Raw genomic sequence first — 17795 nt, forward strand, 5'->3', positions numbered from 1 at the left:
TGAAAAGAAACAGCCCTGCAGCCTCTCCCGCAGCTCTGCTCAGCCCCTCTGTCACTCGATGTGGGTCACGGGCACATGGCCAGCGCGGCGGAGCCCGCGGTGCCCCCGCACAGAGCCCAGCGGGTCCGGTGGAACTGCCAACGGGCAGGGTCACACCCGGCCACCACACTGTGCACCACAGCACAGAGCTCCTCCTCCACCCACCAAACTGCAGCGAGGAAAGGTCTCTGGCAGATGAGGGCAGCAGCGTGTGGGGATGTTCTGTTCCTGCTGCTCGCAGCTCCACAGCTGAGGCACAGCCAGCTCCAGAAACCTTTTCTGGGCACAGTGCACAGAGCTGCCAACCTCTGCTGCTCAGGGCCCACCTGGAGCAGGTGATTTCCATCCACCCCTGCTCCTGGGATCCTGTACATTTACACATTTCCTGTAAGAAATAACAACTGTTCCAGGAAACCTCTAAACCAGACAGCATGGCCACCCCTCTTCAAAGCCCTCTGCTCATTGTGGCTGCCCCTGGATCCCTGGACATGTCTAAGGCCAGGCTGGACAGGGCTTGGAGCAACCTGGTCTATTGAAGGTGTCCCTGCCCACAGCAGAGGTGGGATAAGATGAGCCTTAAGGTCCTTCCCAACCCAAACCATTCCATAATTCTGTGTAATGCAAGCCCTGGAAACATGTCTGCTTTGAAGGCGAATCCCAGTCTACTCTGAAACCACATTTTGGTCATCCTGGCAGCTCTAACAGAGCTGGAAGATGAAATCAGATCCTAGGACAGCTTTTTAATGGCTTAAAATAAAATTAAATCCAGTGTGCTTACGGGAAGACAACTTTGCCGGGGTGGCTCCAGGAGCCACGCTGCTGAGCTGTGTGTCCTGCCAGAGGACACAGGGACACCTGATCCATGTGTGCAGCACCTCCCTGCTCCTCCTGAGACTCTCCAAGCTGCTTAAACCCTGCTCAGCCAGGCCTGGCTTCCCCCAGCCTTGGTCACGTCCAGCCATGCCCCAAAGCCAGGCATGAAGATGCTGCAGGGGTCACATCTTGGCTGGTTCCACCAAGCAGAGCCCCTGAAGTACACGATGCCCAGAGCTGCTCCGCACGTACCGAGCCACAATTAGAATGGGAACATTTTCATTAATATCCCTTGGCTGCTGCAGGTTGTCAGCACGAGCCTGGGATTTGCAAAAAATTGATTATCAAGTTCAACCGAAACCCCCTAAACTCCTATTCATTCTGCAGTTGCAGAAATTTCCTCCTCCACAGAACATTTAACATTACAAAGCATGTGATCAACAAGATAAAAATAAATTGGAAAGCGGCTGCCGAGTTCTCGCTCGCTATGGGGAGGCAGCCGAGGACTCGGGCTCCTGCTTCCCACTGGGATGGGTTCAAGGCCAGCTGGATGGGACCTGGAGACACCTGGTGTGACCACCTACCCTAAAGGTCCAGTGGAAGGTGTACCTGCTCATGGCAGGGGTGGAGGTGAGCCTGAAGCTCCCTTCCAACCCAAACCATTCCATGATTCTGAGGTTCTATGGCTCCAGGGCTGGCACCCCAGTGTGGGCAGCATGGCAGCTCCAGCTCCCTGCGTGGCACAATCCTCAGGCAATGTGAAGGGACCACATAAGCAAGATCCTTAACTGGGTCTGAAACGTAAGCAGAGGATGGAGACAGAGCTGCTCCCACCATCCACTTCCCATCCTGCGCCTCAGCAGGGTGAGAGCCCTGCCTGGCACTGGGCTGGCTCTCCTGGCCCTGCCTGGTCCCAGGCTCACAGAGCTGCACGTGTGCTGTTCCAGCCCAGGGGATTTTACTGAGAATCAGATTTGCAGCAGATTTAAAGATGTCCCTGCACAGAGATCTCAGCTCGCCAGCTCCTGCAGGCTGCTCCTGTGCCTCCACCTAACTGCGCCTCTGGAACACCCTGCAGCAACACGGAGCGACTGGAGAGGAACTCTGCCAGCGTTACCCACCCTGGCTGACAGAAAAAAAAGCTTATTTGGCACTAAAACCCCTTCAGCAAGTGCAAACCCCACAGATATGGGGCGGTGTGCTGGCTGGACCATGCACACAGATCCCAGGGGGAGGAAGACCACGGCAGCCCACGGATGCTCCAGGAGCCCGGGATGAGCCACACCTCCATGCAGCTATTTTTAAAGCAGCTTGTTTGCTGATTGCTTCAGCCCTTCTGCAAACCTCCCGAGCATCAGCCCTGGTTTAATTCGGGGATCCTGCTCGGCTCTTCCCTCACGCTGACGCCAGCAGGAACCGCGTGCGCAGGCTTAAAGGGGAAAGCAGCAGCTGAGCTGGGAACTGCTCCTGCCTTTCATCACACGGAGCCTGAGAGGCTGCAAAGGCTGAGCAGGAGCAGATTCCCAGGACAAAGGGGTTTCAGCACCAGCCTGAGGGTGGTTCTCGTGCCCACATGAGACTCCGAGCAGTGCTGCAATGGGGAGCACAAATGCAGGGCTGCTGGAAGCGCCTCGGCAGCTCCACAGGGATCCCAGGGCAGACTGAGAGGGATTCAGTGCAGCTGGGCTGGCTCTGTGTGCAGACACAGGCCGAACCCAGCCCCAGCTGACACAGAGAGGGGCAGGAGGAGAGCAGGGCAGTGATGGAAAACCTCGCAGAGGTTTCTCCACCGCACGGTGAGACGCTGGCAGGCCGTGGGGACGCCGGCGCTGCGCGGCTCCTCGCTCCCCACGCACGCAGCACGCCCTGTAATGCAGAAAGCATCTGCTCCCACTGCTCGGCATGACAACACACGCACGGGAGGTGGAACCCTGAGGAAAAACACCATTTCCACACCGTGGCTCGTGCCGAACGTCTCGGCGCCGCACGGCCACGCCGAGCGCCGGCTCACCGGCGAGAGGGGCTTTGCGAGTGCTGCTGCGCCGGGCGAGCACGGCCAGGAGATCAATAGGAATAAATTAGAGTGGCACAGACAGCAACAGAGACTGCACTGCACCCCCGGGAGAGCAGGCGGGCTGCGCTCCCCCCAGCCCGGCCCAGCCTGCGTAGGAGTGACTCACTCCTGCTGCAGAACTTGGAGGGCATGAAACCTTCTGGAGCATGTCGGCTCCAAGCCGGGGAGAGCAGGCCCAGCCCGGCACCCGGCATGAGGAGGCACTCCCAGGCTCACAGGGCACCTGTGACTCAGGAGGGGAAAGGCTGACAGCAGCACGGTCCCACCACATGCCAAGGCTCCGGGGCACTCCAGAACTGCAGCACAAGCAGGCTGAGGGGAAGGCTGGAGGTGGCAGGAGCAGCATGGAATGGGAAGCAGCGCCATGGCACGGGTGGACAAACAAGAGAGGGCAGGAGGACAGGCCAAAACACGCGGTGATGAAGAGCTCAGAGGAAGGTGAGACCCCTGGAATGCAGAGGAACATGGCTCAGGCTGGGGGGACACTCTGGCACCAGAAGGTCATGGGCACACTGCAGAGCCAATGGACCAGGGCACAGCCAGGAGGTGATCTGGTTTATCAGCCCAGTACCAAAAAGGAAAACGAGGAAAAGTAAGGTCTGCCTTGACAGAAGGTGCCCTAAACTGTTCCCACAGAGTGAAGAGCTTGTTCCCACCTGAAGGATGGAGGACCAGAGCCAGAGCCTCATCCCACACTGCTGGAAAGGATGGTGGAGACCTTTGCTGTGAGTCAGGAGCAGAGAAAAGGTGCCAGCACGAGGAACAAGCCCCTTTAAAACCACGTCAGGTCACTGTATGCAGCTGAGCCCACCATCCCCAGTGCCCAGCTGGGCTCCCTGGGGATGAGGATCTCCAGGGCCCGACCCCACTGGCTGCAGTATTTTAAAATATAATTTGACTGGAGAGGTTTAATGCTGTGTGACAGCCTGTGGTCCAAATCCAGGGGTTCTCCCTAAACTGCAGGCCAGATCCCACAGCTGTGCCCTGATGTGTAAAAGCAGCTCCTTCACAGAGTGGCCACTGGCTCCCAACACGCTGTGAAAGGAACCCAGAGCCTTCATCACAAACAACAATCTCCATGTTAAAAGTGAATTATTCAGAGCAAGACCAATTTTCAAGTCCAGACTGCTCATTTCCCACGAAACAGAAAGAGCTGGAGGAGGGAGTCCGGGGGAGGAAGGCTCTGGCCAGCCCTCCCCTCCCGGAGCTGGGGCCAGGACACTCTGCAGACAGCGCTGATAAAAGCTCTTGTATTAAGGAAAAAGCCATCATTGATAGATTTTTGGTTCACAGAGACACAGCACACTGCAACCTCTCCCTCTGCATGCTAAGGAGGTGATGAGGGGGGAGGAGGGAGATTTATGGCAGCTCCCGTCATAAAACGACCTGGTTTTCTGCACAGCCCTTCCCAGATGGCTGCTGCACACGGGGAGTTTCTCAGGGTGATCTGAAGGCTGGTGTGTGCCAGGCTCTCCACACTGTACCAGCATTATGGAGCCCAGCTAGGAAGGGAGAAGCTCTGACATTCACTCTCTCCCTGGTTGCTAGGTGAGAACAGTTTCTTACTATTTCAGTAAGAGGACTGAAATGACACGAGCAAAGAAAGCCCTGCTGCAGCGCAGCCCCTCCGAGCCCCCAGCTGCACACACCGGAGCACAGCCAGGCGCAGGAACGGCACAAACACCACTGTGGGATGCAGATGCCTTCTTTAATAAGCCAGCAATTTGCTTCTCACGGATTCCCTCGCCAGCCTTGCCCACTTGGGACTAACGAGCCCGTTCCCAGCCCGTTCCCATGCCGTGCTGCTCCAAACGCTCCAGCATTAGGCAAGCAGCAGCCGGCTCCGGGAGAGGATGGTTTGGGTCAGCTGATTCATCAAGCGTTTTCTAACCTACTAATTAGCGTCACGTAACAACCTCGGGGGATTACAGAGAAGGAGTCTGAAGCTCCAAGGCCAGCTCCTGCCAACCATATTCACACTGGCCCTTGTCCACCACAGCACCTCACTGCCCAGCCACAAGCCCCCGGAATCTCCTGGGCACCAGGAGAGCCCTCGGAGCCTGGAAAGGTTGATGTGCACAGAGCAGCCTGGAGAGCTGGCAGGGGTGTGTCTCTCCCTTTTTCCTCCAAGAGCACTCAGGGAAGGCGATGGACACACAGGGAGAGAACTGGACAAAGAGGGAGGGACTGGAACACACAGGGAGGGAGATGGGCACCCAGGGAGGCAGTGGGACCCCAAGGACAGCAGTGCCCCCAGCATCACTGGGGACCACCAGCTTTGACCCAGCCTTGCTCAGGCCTTCCCAGCTCCCAGGGAGAGCTGTCAGAGGCCAAAACTATCTCAGCATGCTCCGAGATTTGTACTGAACCCCAACTCTCCCTGCTGATGACTAAAGGCCTGGAAACCACAGCTGCACCTCAAGCCAAGGGACTCGAGTGACAGAGTATGACTCGAGTGACATCCAGCTAAGGAAACACCCGCAGCAGGAGCGCACGCACGGAATTCCACGCTCTGTGCTCCTCATGGCTGCTCCCCGGCAGCGTTACCTGTCCCACTCCGCAGCCAGGGACCTGCTGGTGCGCACCCACCCCGGCACAGCCCCAGGCAGGTGGGGAGTGCCGGCCCCACGCCGGCAGTCTGGTGCCGTTGAGTCAGCCGTGACTCAGCCGTGGCTCAGCGCCGCAGCCACGGCACCGCTGCGCCAGCCGCCCGTGCCCACCTCTCCTGCCAGGTGCCTTCCCAGCAGGACTGATCCCTGCTCCCTGCTGCTCCCTCTCTGCGTGTGGGTTAATACCACAATTATCCAATACTCCTGGGTTTGAAGCCCCCTCCCTGCTGCTGGAATGGCTGGGGGAAAAGGTGGCTGTGCTCGTTTGGCGGCTGCCAGGCAGCACGCAGGCTCTGGGCAGCGCCTGTGGATGTGGGGAGATGCCACACGAGGGAAGGAGAAGGAAGGAGGGGAAGTCTGAGGCACGGAGATGCTGCTCCCACAGTGCTGGAGCTGTAACATGCACGGTCTGCAGGCTCACGGCTCGATGCCATTTTTTTTTTTCCTAAAGACAGTTTATTTAGTTAACTCTGAGGAACCTGAGAGCCAGAATTGTTGCTCTAGAAACCATTTTGAGAAAGATTATTTTAAAAGATTTAGCTCTGAACCAACCTTACCCAAACCATGCACTCAGCACAGTGCTGGCCAGTAGCACCTCTGGGAGCCCACGCCACAGAATCCTGGAATGGTTTAAGAGGGAAGAGACCTTAAAGCTCATCTTGTCCCATCCCCTGCTATGGGGGGGACACCTTCCACTATCCCAGGGTGCTCCAAACCTCATCCAACCTGGCCTTGGACACTTCCAGGGATGGGGCAGCCACAGCTTCTCCAGGCAACCTGTGCCAGGGCCTCAGCACTCCCACAGGAAGGAATTCCTTCCCAATCTGCCCCTCAACCATCCTGCAGCACCAGCTGCTGCCCCACACCTGGCCAGGGTGGGTTGTGCTGCCCTTCCACGGGACACAAACCCACCTCTGATGCTTCTCACCCCACATATGGAGCACCTACGTCAAGGCTGAGCCAGAGCCATCCGGGAAAAAAGCAACACACACCGTGCTAAGGAAAATGAGTCACTGCAACACATCAGGATGAGGATCCACGCTATTGTTTAAACACTTGAAGAGGAGAAAAATACCCCACTAAGGCAAAGAGAGAGCTCTGCTAGCTCCCAGCTCCCACATCCTTACAGCTGAATTCCACATGGCTGTGGAACATCCTGGCACACCCCCTCATGCACACACAGCAGCCCATGGACAGCCTGGGAAGCAGGACCACGTTACATAAACCACCCGGGGTCAGCCAGCAGCGATGGTGCAATCCCGCTTCTCCGAGGGCTGGGAGCAAAGCCGAGGAGCAGAACAGGCAGCAGCAGCCTCCCCCTCCTGCAGGAACACAGGGTGGGTGCATGAACAGAGCCTGTCCTGCATGTCACACCTTTGTCCTCAGCCAGGTGCCACTGGTGGCACCAGCACAGACTTGGGGGACCCCTGCACCCCCAGAACGTGCAGCTTCTGAGCACCCACAAACACGTCTGTACCTGCCTCTACCTCGAGCCAGGCCAAGGACCAGGCAGGATTGGAACAGTCACGATGGGGTGGTGCAAGAGCAGAGCAAGGTGCCAGGAAGCCTTTTCCTATCTCCACTAAGTCTTTTCCCATCTCCAGCATCTGATTCCTGGAGTAAATGATGTCAGGGAAGAGAAACAGGCTCCTGCTAAGCACAGGTCTGACTGTGCACTTGATCTGCAGCTCCCTGCTGGCATCTCCAGCCCAGAGGCACTTCCTCCCCCGGCCCTACCAAACAGGTTGTTGAGACTCGCCTGCACCTCCCGTACACCTTCCCAGAGTTTGTGAGAGCCCAGTTTGTCTTTAAATGGGTCTGTGAGTGCCATGACCCCCTCTGGGTCTCGTCTGGCAGCTGGGCTGCTGCTACCCCCTCAGCTCACCCACTTCCCCAGGAAGGATGAGCTCTGGAGAGGAAGGGGAAGAGCTCTGCAGAGGAAGGAGAAGACGTCCGGAGATAAGAGTCATGCAGCTGCAGAAAGCACGGGGGTGACAGGGGAGCCCCTGAGCAGGGGGCTCTCATGGACTGCTGCTCCCACCCAGCAGCCACAGCCTCTCCCAGCAGCTCTCTCTGCTCTCCTCTGCATTTGGTTTCCCTCTCGCTGCTGCCAGTGCAAACATTTCCAACATCTCTGCAGCCAGAGAGAGCCCTGGGAAAAGCAGATCCCTGTCGTGACGTTCCAGCTGTCACGAGGGTCAGACAGCCCTGCAGCGAGTGTGGGCTCCAACTCTCAACCCAGTGCTGAACGTGGCACAAACAAACACCCTTGACAAAGAGCAGCTCCAGCTCTGGCTCATCAGCTTTGCCTGGCCCCAGCCACCCCTGCAAAGGTGACACCCCAAGGGAGACACCACAGCAACCCAAAACCTTGCTAAGGGCCAAAACCTTCAAGAGAATAACAAATGTCTGGGAACTTTCTCGCACAGGGAGCTCAGGAACACAAACCCATGGAGCCTCAGGACACGTCACCACCGTGTGTCCTGCCCTGGAACAGCCCTCACTGCTGCAGTGGCACTCCTGGCCCCTCCAGATCTGACTCCTGAACCAGAGGAGACACATCCCACATCAGGCCACCTCCCAGGCTCACCACACACCACCAAATACAGCCCTTGTACCATTTTTAAGCACATTTCCAATTTTTAGCCTGTTTTATCTCTTTACACAATCACTGAGCTTTACCTGACCAGAACTATTCCAAATGCAGATTTCCTAGGAATGTACAGCAAGGACCCACAAAAATGCCTGCCCAGAAATCCACAGCTCAGCCCCTTACAACCACACAAGAGCATTTTCTCCATGCCAAACTTTGTGACAGCTCTTCCCAACTCCTAACAAATCCAACAGCCCATCCAGGAGCCTCATGCACCAGCCACTCTTCTGCTACAAGACTGACCTGCTTGACCAGATTCTACTTGCTGATTTTCTTTTAAAGACTACTCAGCTTTATTCCCTTGTTTTCCCAGTTCTCACAAGCAGGCCCTGCTCCATGGCTTGTCCTGGAACGGGACAGTTAGAAACAAAGAGAACAAGCAAGGTTTGGAGGAAGGGGGTCTCCTCACACAACCAAGGCTTGGTACATCCAAAAACATCACTAAGAAGAGCTGTGCACATGTGGAGCAGAGCAGTTATCCAGCCCCTCGTCCACGTGCCTCTTCCTTCAAACAAAAAATACACTTTGATACAACGCTTCCATATGGACTGGCTGTACATGGATCCTGTGTGCCCCCCACCAGCCCCAGCACCCGGGTCTGAGGGTGGAACGTGGCATTTCTGTACCTGTATCTGAGTCTTTTTGATCTCCATTTGTTCCGACAGTGAAAGGCAACTTGCGTTTGGTCGCTCGCTCTTTCACCTCTTTGCCGCCATCGCTCCGGTCCAACTTTGGAGTCTTGGTTAGAGAAACTTTATCTTTATCCTGGGAAGAGAAGAGACCAAGGTCAACAAGAGCCTTCTCCAGACTGTGCTCACCTGACTCCCCAAATCCTGCAGTGGGGTCCTCTAACATCCCTTCCCTTTCTGCTGTGGATTTCCAGCATCAGGGTTTGCCAGTGCAGCCTCCACCAAGATACAAAGCTCAGCCACCACCAGAGAAGAGCCAGGCCAATCAAGGCTGCTGTGTGGTGCCAAATTCCAACCAATTCCTGTGAAAAATGAAGCCAACACTTTGTGTTAGGCAGAGGATGCACCCAGCTGCAGGCACAGAGGGAAGGTAGGCTGGGGTGGGAGAATCTGAGGATTTCCAAAGGCAACCACACTACAAGAACGATCCATTCCTGCTTGTATCACTCCTGCTTGTTTGGGCTGGTTTAGATTTTAATGTGCAGCAGAAATGCTGCAAACTGCTCAAAAGCAGGGAGAGATTTTGAATGAACATCCCAACAAAAGTTACAGGTATAGAAACAGGTGAGATTTTTCACATGACCAGGGAGAGCTGGTGCCCAGCTCCAACTCCAGGAGAGCAGCGTGCCGGGAACACACAGCCCCAGGTCATGCCCTGTGTTTTTGTATGTGAGGAACAGGATTATTTTCAGTGAGCAGTTCTGGACTGACCACTGTGCCCCTGCCTGAATAACAAGGGCAGCACAGGCGGCTTTGTCACAGATCTGATCTCAACAACCCAGCAAAACCCAGACTCTGCGCTTTAGAGGCAGAGTGAGATTAAACACAAGAACCTCAGTACACGAAATGATGCCAGAGCGTGGCTGGAAGCTCAGACCAGCCAGCCTAAGAGCATTCCCTTGTTTAGAGAGGCACGGTCCCGCCGTCTGGCCCTGGCAGGTGACCCCAGTGCCAGCAGTCACAGGACTGCGGTGTCGCTGTCACCGTGCGCGTGGCTCCTTCCTCTTTCCGTGCGTGTCTGGAGCCCACGCCTCCCCCACAGCAGCAGGAGAAGCCCCTGACTCTCCCCAGGGGATGCAGGGATGTGTTTGCAGCGTGACAGCCCCGGGGCCGCCCTCAGCGAGGGTGAGGGAAATGGGCTGGGGAATCCCTTTTTTGGTAAAGCAAGAGAAACAAACCTGCCTGACAGGGCTCTCGGTGGTGGGAGGCAGCCAAGGCACGCTCGGAGCCCCAGCAAGGGCAGCCCTGCTGGAGAGCAGCCGCCCAGCACCGGCCCCAGAGCGATGGGACAGAGCCCCCACAGCCAAAATAAACACTCCAGCATTTCCTTTAAACCCTCCAGATTGAAAAGCTCTTGACTTATGCTTTCTGAGGAGAACAAAAATAGTTCGGAATAATAAATGATGCCACTTCTGCTGCTCTGAGGTGGCAGTGAGGCCAGGGAGCTTCCATCACCTGCCAGGAATGTCGTGTTGTGAGCAGGTACCCTGGGCTGTCCTAGTTCTATGAATTTAAGAAGTATTTTATCAAAGGAATAAAATATGTATATTTCCTGAAAAAAGCCACCAAATAAATAATGCACCTTTTTCCACAGTGGCCATTCACATTCTGAACTTTTCCTTGTATCTACCTGAATAAAAGGCATCTCTGAACACTTCAGACAGGAGTCTGTGAGGTTCCTGCAGGGTGAAGCAGTCAGGGCATCACGGCTGTCAGAGTTCAAGAAGCATCTGGATGATGATCTTAGACACACAGGTAAGTTTTCTGCTGGATTAATGCTGCCTGGGATCTCTGTGCACTCAGGACAGGTAAAAATGCAGCTCATTCTAGAAGTCTGTATCATGGAATTGTTTGGGTTGGAAGAGACCTTAAAGTACATCTTGTTCCACCTCCTTGCCATGGGCAGGGACACCTTCCACTAGCCCAGGGTGCTCCAAGCCCTCTCCAGCCTGGCCTTGGACACTGCCAGGGATCCAAGGGGCAGCCACAGCTGCTCTGGGGAAGAACTGGGTTGCCTCCACACCTTGACAGGGAAGGATTCCTTCCCAATATCCCACCTAAACCTCCCCTCTGTCGGTTTAAAACCACAGTCATCGCCACGTTGCTAAAATCTCTGTTGGACACAGAGAGAGGAATTCTGAAAAAACCCTTCAGAGAGCAGCGGGTGAGCCCTGGCAGTGCCTGTGTGAATCCTGGTGCTGGGCAGGCTCGGGCAGAGCTCCCTTTGCACCCGCCCCAGCGCCGGGAGCTGCAGGTCCCGTCAGCTCGGCACAGCTCGGCACAGCCCGGCACAGCCTGGCACAGATCAGCACAGCCCGGCACAGCCCGGCACAGCCCGGCACAGCTCGGCACAGATCAGCACAGCCCGGCACCACTCGGCACAGCTCGGCACAGCTCGGCACAGCCCGGCACAGCCCGGCACAGCCCGGCACAGATCGGCACAGATCGGCACAGCCCGGCACAGCTCGGCACAGCCCGGCACAGCTTGGCACAGCTCGGCACAGCCCGGCACAGCTCGGCACAGCCCGGCACAGATCGGCACAGCTCGGCACAGCCCGGCACAGCCCGGCACAGCCCGGCACAGATTGGCACAGCCCGGCACAGCCCGGCACAGATCAGCACAGCCCGGCACAGCCCGGCACAGCTCGGCACAGATCAGCACAGCCCGGCACAGCCCGGCACAGCTCGGCACAGCCCGGCACAGCTCGGCACAGCCCGGCACAGCCCGGCACAGATCAGCACAGCCCGGCACAGCCCGGCACAGATCGGCACAGCTCGGCACAGATCGGCACAGATCGGCACAGCCCGGCACAGCCCGGCACAGCCCGGCACCACTCAGCACAGATTAGCACAGCTCGGCACAGCCCGGCACAGCCCGGCACAGCCTGGCACAGCCTGGCACTGCTCGGCACAGCCTGGCACAGCTCGGCACAGCCTGGCACAGCCTGGCACTGCTCGGCACAGCTCGGCACAGCTCGGCACAGCCTGGCACAGCCTGGCACTGCTCGGCACAGCTCGGCACAGCCCGGCACAGCTCGGCACAGCTCGGCACAGCCCGGCACAGCCCGGCACAGCCCGGCACCACTCGGCACAGATTAGCACAGCTCGGCACAGCCCGGCACAGCCCGGCACAGCCTGGCACTGCTCGGCACAGCCTGGCACAGCTCGGCACAGCCTGGCACAGCCTGGCACTGCTCGGCACAGCCCGGCACAGCCCGGCACAGCTCGGCATGGCCTGGCACAGCTCGGCACAGCCCGGCACAGCTCGGCACAGCCCGGCACAGCTCGGCACAGCTCGGCACAGCTCGGCATGGCCTGGCACAGCTCGGCACAGATCAGCACAGCTCGGCCCAGGGAGTGGCGGCAGCGGCGGCAGCGCCGGCACCGCTTTGAAGATTAATTCACACAGCAGCACAACGATAACCTTTCCTACTAATTGGAGCCAGGAAGATCCAGACTCTGCTTCCCCCTGGAAAGCAGCGACCTGCCGGGGATGCCTGCAGCAGAGGGCGGAGCATCAAGGCAGCTGGAGGGTCCAATTCCTGAAAGTTTTCATTTTCTTATTTTAAGCTTTACTTCCCTAATTATTTCCAATTCTGTAATGGAGAATGTTGTCCTTTACTCCAGTAAAACCTGGTTTCATTTTTAGGTCTTCTCATGTTTAAAGTAAGCTCAGACTCACTGGAATCAAGTTTCACAAATGGAACAAATCCAAATTAGAATCATGAAATCCTGGAGAGGTTTGGGTTGGAAGAGAGCTCAAAGCTCATCTCATCCCAACCCTTTTTGCCATGGGCAGGGACGCCTTCTACTAGATCAGGCTGCTCAGAGCCCCATCCAGCCTGGCCTTGACATGGCAGAAAAACTTGTATGAACAGCCCTGTGTAAGAGCTGGGGCTCCCCAAGGCTGGGACAGGAGTTTGGGGATGGGGAAGAGTCGAGAGCTCAGCAGCAGCAAGTTCCCCTTTCAGGTGTTAACAAAAGCTGCTTTGGCAAAGGGGAGCAGCAGCCTTGAGTGCAGAAAAAAATCCCCTCCTGCCACGCTACACTTGCAGTAGAGTTGCTGTATGAGTAACAACCCACCTTGAGCTACTCTTGCAAAAGTGAAAAGATGCATCACAAGCTGCTCTCAGCTGCTGCGGTTGGAGCACAAACCCACCAGAACTGGCCCCAGCAGCCACCCAGAGTGAGATGCTGCAGGGTGGGGATGGAAGGGCATCTCCCTTCAGCACCACAGACACTGATACCAATCTGCTCAGGGCATTTGTGACACACAAACTGGCCAAAGGCCAGTCCCCAGAGCAAAAAATAATCCTGTGGGGTTTTTTGATGCACATTTCTGTAAGACCGAGCTCTTTAGATGGGGCTCTGAGCAACCTGACCTAGTGCAAGGGATGAGATGAGCTTTAAGGTCCCTTCCAACCCAAACCAGTGCACAATTCTACAATTTACAAAGCCATGCACAGAAATCTCTATTTCCAGCCCCGTCACCTCACTCCAGCAGAGCCTGACTCGCAGCCCAGCGCTTGTGCAGAGACTTGCACTGCCAGCCATGGAAATCCCCAAAGCCCTTTGTTCTCCAAAACGAGCTCCAAGCGTTTCAGGTTGTGATGTCAGTAAAAATTAGGCAGCAATGAACAAAACCAGCACGGGCAGCCTGAGAGGAGAAGCCCAGGAGGGCTCCGAGGCCGGTGCCCTGGGCGATGCTCCACGTCAGACTCCTGCTGTGGGCAAACAGCCCACGCTGCAAAAAGCAAATGCTGCCACAGAGGGACTTTCCCTGCACCAGTAGGTCTGTCCTGGCCCTGCCAGCAGGAAGGGAGAGGGGGCAGAAGAATGCACCCTGCATTACAAAAAGGAATGGATGTAGTTTTACCCAGAGAGCAACTGGATGTGGTGAGAACCAAACAATTCCCCTAAATCTGGGCCCCTCTTAGCCTTCCCAAAGCCAGAGTACAACACATGCACACACACAAAATTCCACAAGTTTGAGTTTTTGTTGTTATCAATGCTGCAATAAAACATGTGGAGCATGGAGGTGAGTGGAGCTGAAGCCCCATTCCTGTGCCTCAGGCACCAAAGTTTGTAAGAAATATGACCCAGTGATGAGCACAGGCTGATTAACTTCACTGAAATGTCATCTCTTCAGTCACCCAGAGATCCCTGCAGGTTTCACACCCTGGTGCGTGACTGTGCTGGACACAGAGCCCAGCACTCACTCATCCAGTCTGAAAAGCCCTGACAGCACAACAGATTTCATGAAGAACCGAAAAATAAGGCCCATGTTCCCTTTTCTGAAAAGGTGAGAAGGGGAAGGAGAAAAAAACCTCAAGTGTTTTAACCTCTGCCAGCTCCTACAAGCAAAAACCAGGGTAAGTGCTGTTGTGCTTGGTGCTCACTGCAGCAAAAATGCACTTTTGACTATGCAAGAGGGAGCATTTCCCCATAAAGAGGCAAAGGCTGTGCTGAGCACACGGTGTAACCACGCAGCCAGGCCAGGCCCATCAGGAAATGCTTCTGACAACTGATATAACCCTTGCTGTGGTGCTCTGCTCAGCCTAAGTCATGAGTAATCTCCTCCTGCTACGGGGATCTGTGGATCTAGACCAGAAAGGAGAATTACTCATATATGGCATGCAGATTTTTACAAAAGCCTGCAGGCTGAAGGGAGCAGGAGGAGCCCGGGGGCTGCCAGCACCCGCCCTGGGCAGGCTTGTGCAGCCTTATAAGGGCTCCACTAACCCTGGGAGAGAGCTGCTCATCCAACACCCTCAGACATGCTCTCTAATCCTTTTCACTCTCAGGGCTGCATCCCACAAGCTCCTCAGTCCCTCCTGTGGAAGGGCAGGGAGCAGAGAGCCAGGAGTTCCCCCTGACAATGAGCTCTGCCACAGGCAGGCAGCAGCTCACAGCCTCCTCCTCCTCCAGGCAGGAGCCCTCTGGAACAGGGCAGCTCCCCTGAGAGCTGCTACATGATCCAGCACAGAACTCAGGTGCAGAAGTTGGTGATCACAGGATCCTGCAATGGTCTGGGTGGGAAGGGACCTCAAAACTCATCAGGTTCTACCCCTTGCCACAGGCAGGGACACCTTCCACTAGCCCAGGCTGCTCCAAGCCCTGTCCAACCTGGCCTGGGACACTGCCAGGGATCCAGGGGCAGCCACAGCTGCTCTGGGCACCTGTGCCAGGGCCTGCCCACCCTCAAAGGGAAGAATTTCTTCCCAAGATCCCATCTAAACCTCTCCTCCTTCAGCTCAAGGACAGCCCCCTTGTCCCCTGTGGTACTCAGCCCCCTGCAGCACCAGGACCCCCCTCCCCTGCCAGAGCTGCAGAGCACCCTGCAGCTCTGCGAACAGGCACACTAAGCCTGGTTAATGCCAAATCAACTATTGATATTAAGGTCACATGAAGAGGAACACACTTGGTTGGCATCACTTGGCCATGCTCTCCCCGTGCCCACGGCGGGTCCCTGTGCACGGCCCGGGCTCTGCCCTCCCTCTGCAGCCTCACAGGGAAGCTGTGCCAAGTCCCAGCTCAGGCCTTTGAACGTGTTGACAAAGGCAAGATAAATGCAAGGCAGCGGTTGCTGACAGGCAGGTACAACAGCGTCTGCAGGGAGGAGGTCGAAGTGCTTTTCCCCTGAGTCACTGCTCCAGCTCAGCTTCAGAATTAACCAGAAACAGGGCAAAAGCCACTCAGGCTGGAGCTCAGCTCAGCCCCTGGAACACAAGAGCCTGTGAGCGTCTCCTCCGCTGAAAAAGCCAGAATTAAAGGAGCAGAAACTGTGCCCTGTCCCCTCTCAGTGCCACTCTGGGCAGGCCTGTCTCTGAATGGGAGGCAGGAATTGTGTCCTAGTTACTTAGCCAGCAGGAGATAACTCCGCTTCCCGGCGTGCCCCGCGCCCTCGACAAACCTGCTCTGTAAATAACACGCAGCCTTTAAGCTGCCGGGAGTGGATGGAATAAAATGGGAGCTGATTCATATTCCAACTGATCCTCTCCCTCCCCAAGCACCTGCGCCAGCATTAAGCTTCTTACCCAGCCTGTATTTACATATCCTGCACTGCCGGGCACAGCCTCCTCTGCCAGGGTAAACGCTGGCATCTTCCCCGGGCTACCGGGCAGCTGCTCCCCCTCCAGCATCCCTAATCCCAGATTCTGCCCCTCCTAGGAGCCCCACAGCACTCCTGCACCGACCCAGGTGCAGTGACACAGAAAGGGGAATGTGGCAGATGCCACCAAGGTGCTCCATAACCAAATCCTGCCTGGGGTTTTCCTGCTGGTTGTTTTGTATTTTCCTCTTTTTGTCAATGGTATGAGCTCAGTCATGCAAGGAGTTACTGCCACCACCACTGGGGTGGGACTGCAGGGGAAGTGACGGAGCTGGGGCTCACCGTGCCCAGCTTCAGCTCCTGGGGCTTGGCAGAAACTCCCAGGGGAATGCTGAGAAACTGGAGCAAGGAGATGAAAGAGAAGTGGAGGAGATTTGTTCCTTAGCAGAATTCAGTAGATGTAGGTTTTCATGTTTATTTAAAGGTAACATTTGCAGAGTTTTCTGCACAGCAATTGACTGCAAATGACTGATACTGAGAAGGGGAAAAAAAGCTGAATGAGAGCAGACTGGGCTCATGCCTGGAGCAAAATGGGACAAAGAGGAGATGTATGAAGGTATTTTTCCTTAAACCCAGATTTCATCTCAGTAGTTTCACCTAAGCCACGCCAAAAAACAGACAACACCTCAAATCAACTCTCAGAAGCAGCAATTTCAGCAGAGCAACTCCCAGGCTGAGCCTGGTCCAGCTGTGCTGCAGGGGAAAGCCAGACCAGCCGTGCTGACAAGGACCTGGATTTCCACCCAGAGGAGGAGAAGCTCCTCCCTCACCCAGCACACACTTGCACCATCACCACATCACTTCAGTCTTCCACAGCGTGGTGCAGAAACCTCCAAAAACACACAGAAATTGCAAAAGAGAATCTTCCAAAGCAGTCCCTGTTGCTCAGCTGATTCGGGTCCAGGTGAGCACAGCACTTCCAGGGAAGGACTGCAGCCACAGGGAAATAAAGCCAACCCCATCAGCTGGCAGAGCACCAACACACCAAGGTAAATCCCCGGGTAAGTGCCCAGGACAACCTCCTGCCATGTCAAACAATGCCAGGGCTTCAAGACTCCAAAGAGCAGCATCCCCAAAGGAAGGCAGGTGGGCCAAACACGTTACCTTTTTCCCCGTTTGTTTCTCCACCATGTCGTTGCTGAGAGAGAAATCTTCTGACTGTGGTGTTTTAGAACACCCACCCTTGGGCATCGTTCTGCCTTCCTTACTTGATCTTCATTTATGCTGCCATCGCCTCATCATCAACCGTCTGTTGGGAGAGAGGAGAAGGGAGGTCAGACATCTCAAAAGGATCCACTGTGGGGGGATAAACCCCTCCCAACCCCTGGATGGCAACACTGGGATGGCAGAGCACCCTCAAATGTGGGAAAAGCTGCAGCAGGCTCCTGCCACCTTCCCAGAGAGTAACAGAGGTGCTGCAAGGAACCACACATGGAATCATACATGGAATCACACATGGAATCACAGAGAATCACTGAGCTTGGAAAAGACCTCCCAGAACATCGAGTCCAACCTTTTCACCAGCCCAGAGCATTGAGAGCCACGTCCAGGCCTTCCTCGGACACCTCCAGGGATGAGAACTCTGCCATCTCTCCAGGCAGACCCTTCCAATGCCTGACAATGCTTTCCATGAAGAAATTCCTCCTGATTTCCAACCTGAACCACCCCCAGCACAGCCTGAGGCTGTTTGCTCTCATCCTATCTCTTGTTTCTTGGGAGAAGAAGCCAACTCCAAACTGGATCCTGCAGCTGCAGACATGGCTTCTTTCATATGCAAGGAATAGCCTAGAAGGGATCAAGTCCCACC

At 55.9% G+C, this 17795-nt stretch overlaps 1 protein-coding gene across 2 annotated transcripts in view; it reads right to left on the bottom strand.

Annotated features, from left to right (window-relative positions):
* ANKRD11 (ankyrin repeat domain containing 11) overlaps nt 1-17795 on the bottom strand; it is a 129643-nt gene that overhangs the window by 16654 nt on the left and 95194 nt on the right. For both annotated transcript variants that reach the window (XM_063410772.1, XM_063410773.1), the window contains exons 3-4: nt 17093-17237; nt 8815-8953 (exon numbers count right to left, since the gene is read on the bottom strand). In XM_063410772.1, the coding sequence (XP_063266842.1) occupies nt 8815-8953; nt 17093-17179 (226 nt within the window). In that variant the 5' untranslated portion in view covers nt 17180-17237. The remainder of the gene's footprint in view (nt 1-8814; nt 8954-17092; nt 17238-17795) is intronic.

The sequence above is a fragment of the Prinia subflava genome, chromosome 13, assembly GCF_021018805.1.
Source record: "Prinia subflava isolate CZ2003 ecotype Zambia chromosome 13, Cam_Psub_1.2, whole genome shotgun sequence".
Taxonomy (NCBI): domain Eukaryota; kingdom Metazoa; phylum Chordata; class Aves; order Passeriformes; family Cisticolidae; genus Prinia; species Prinia subflava.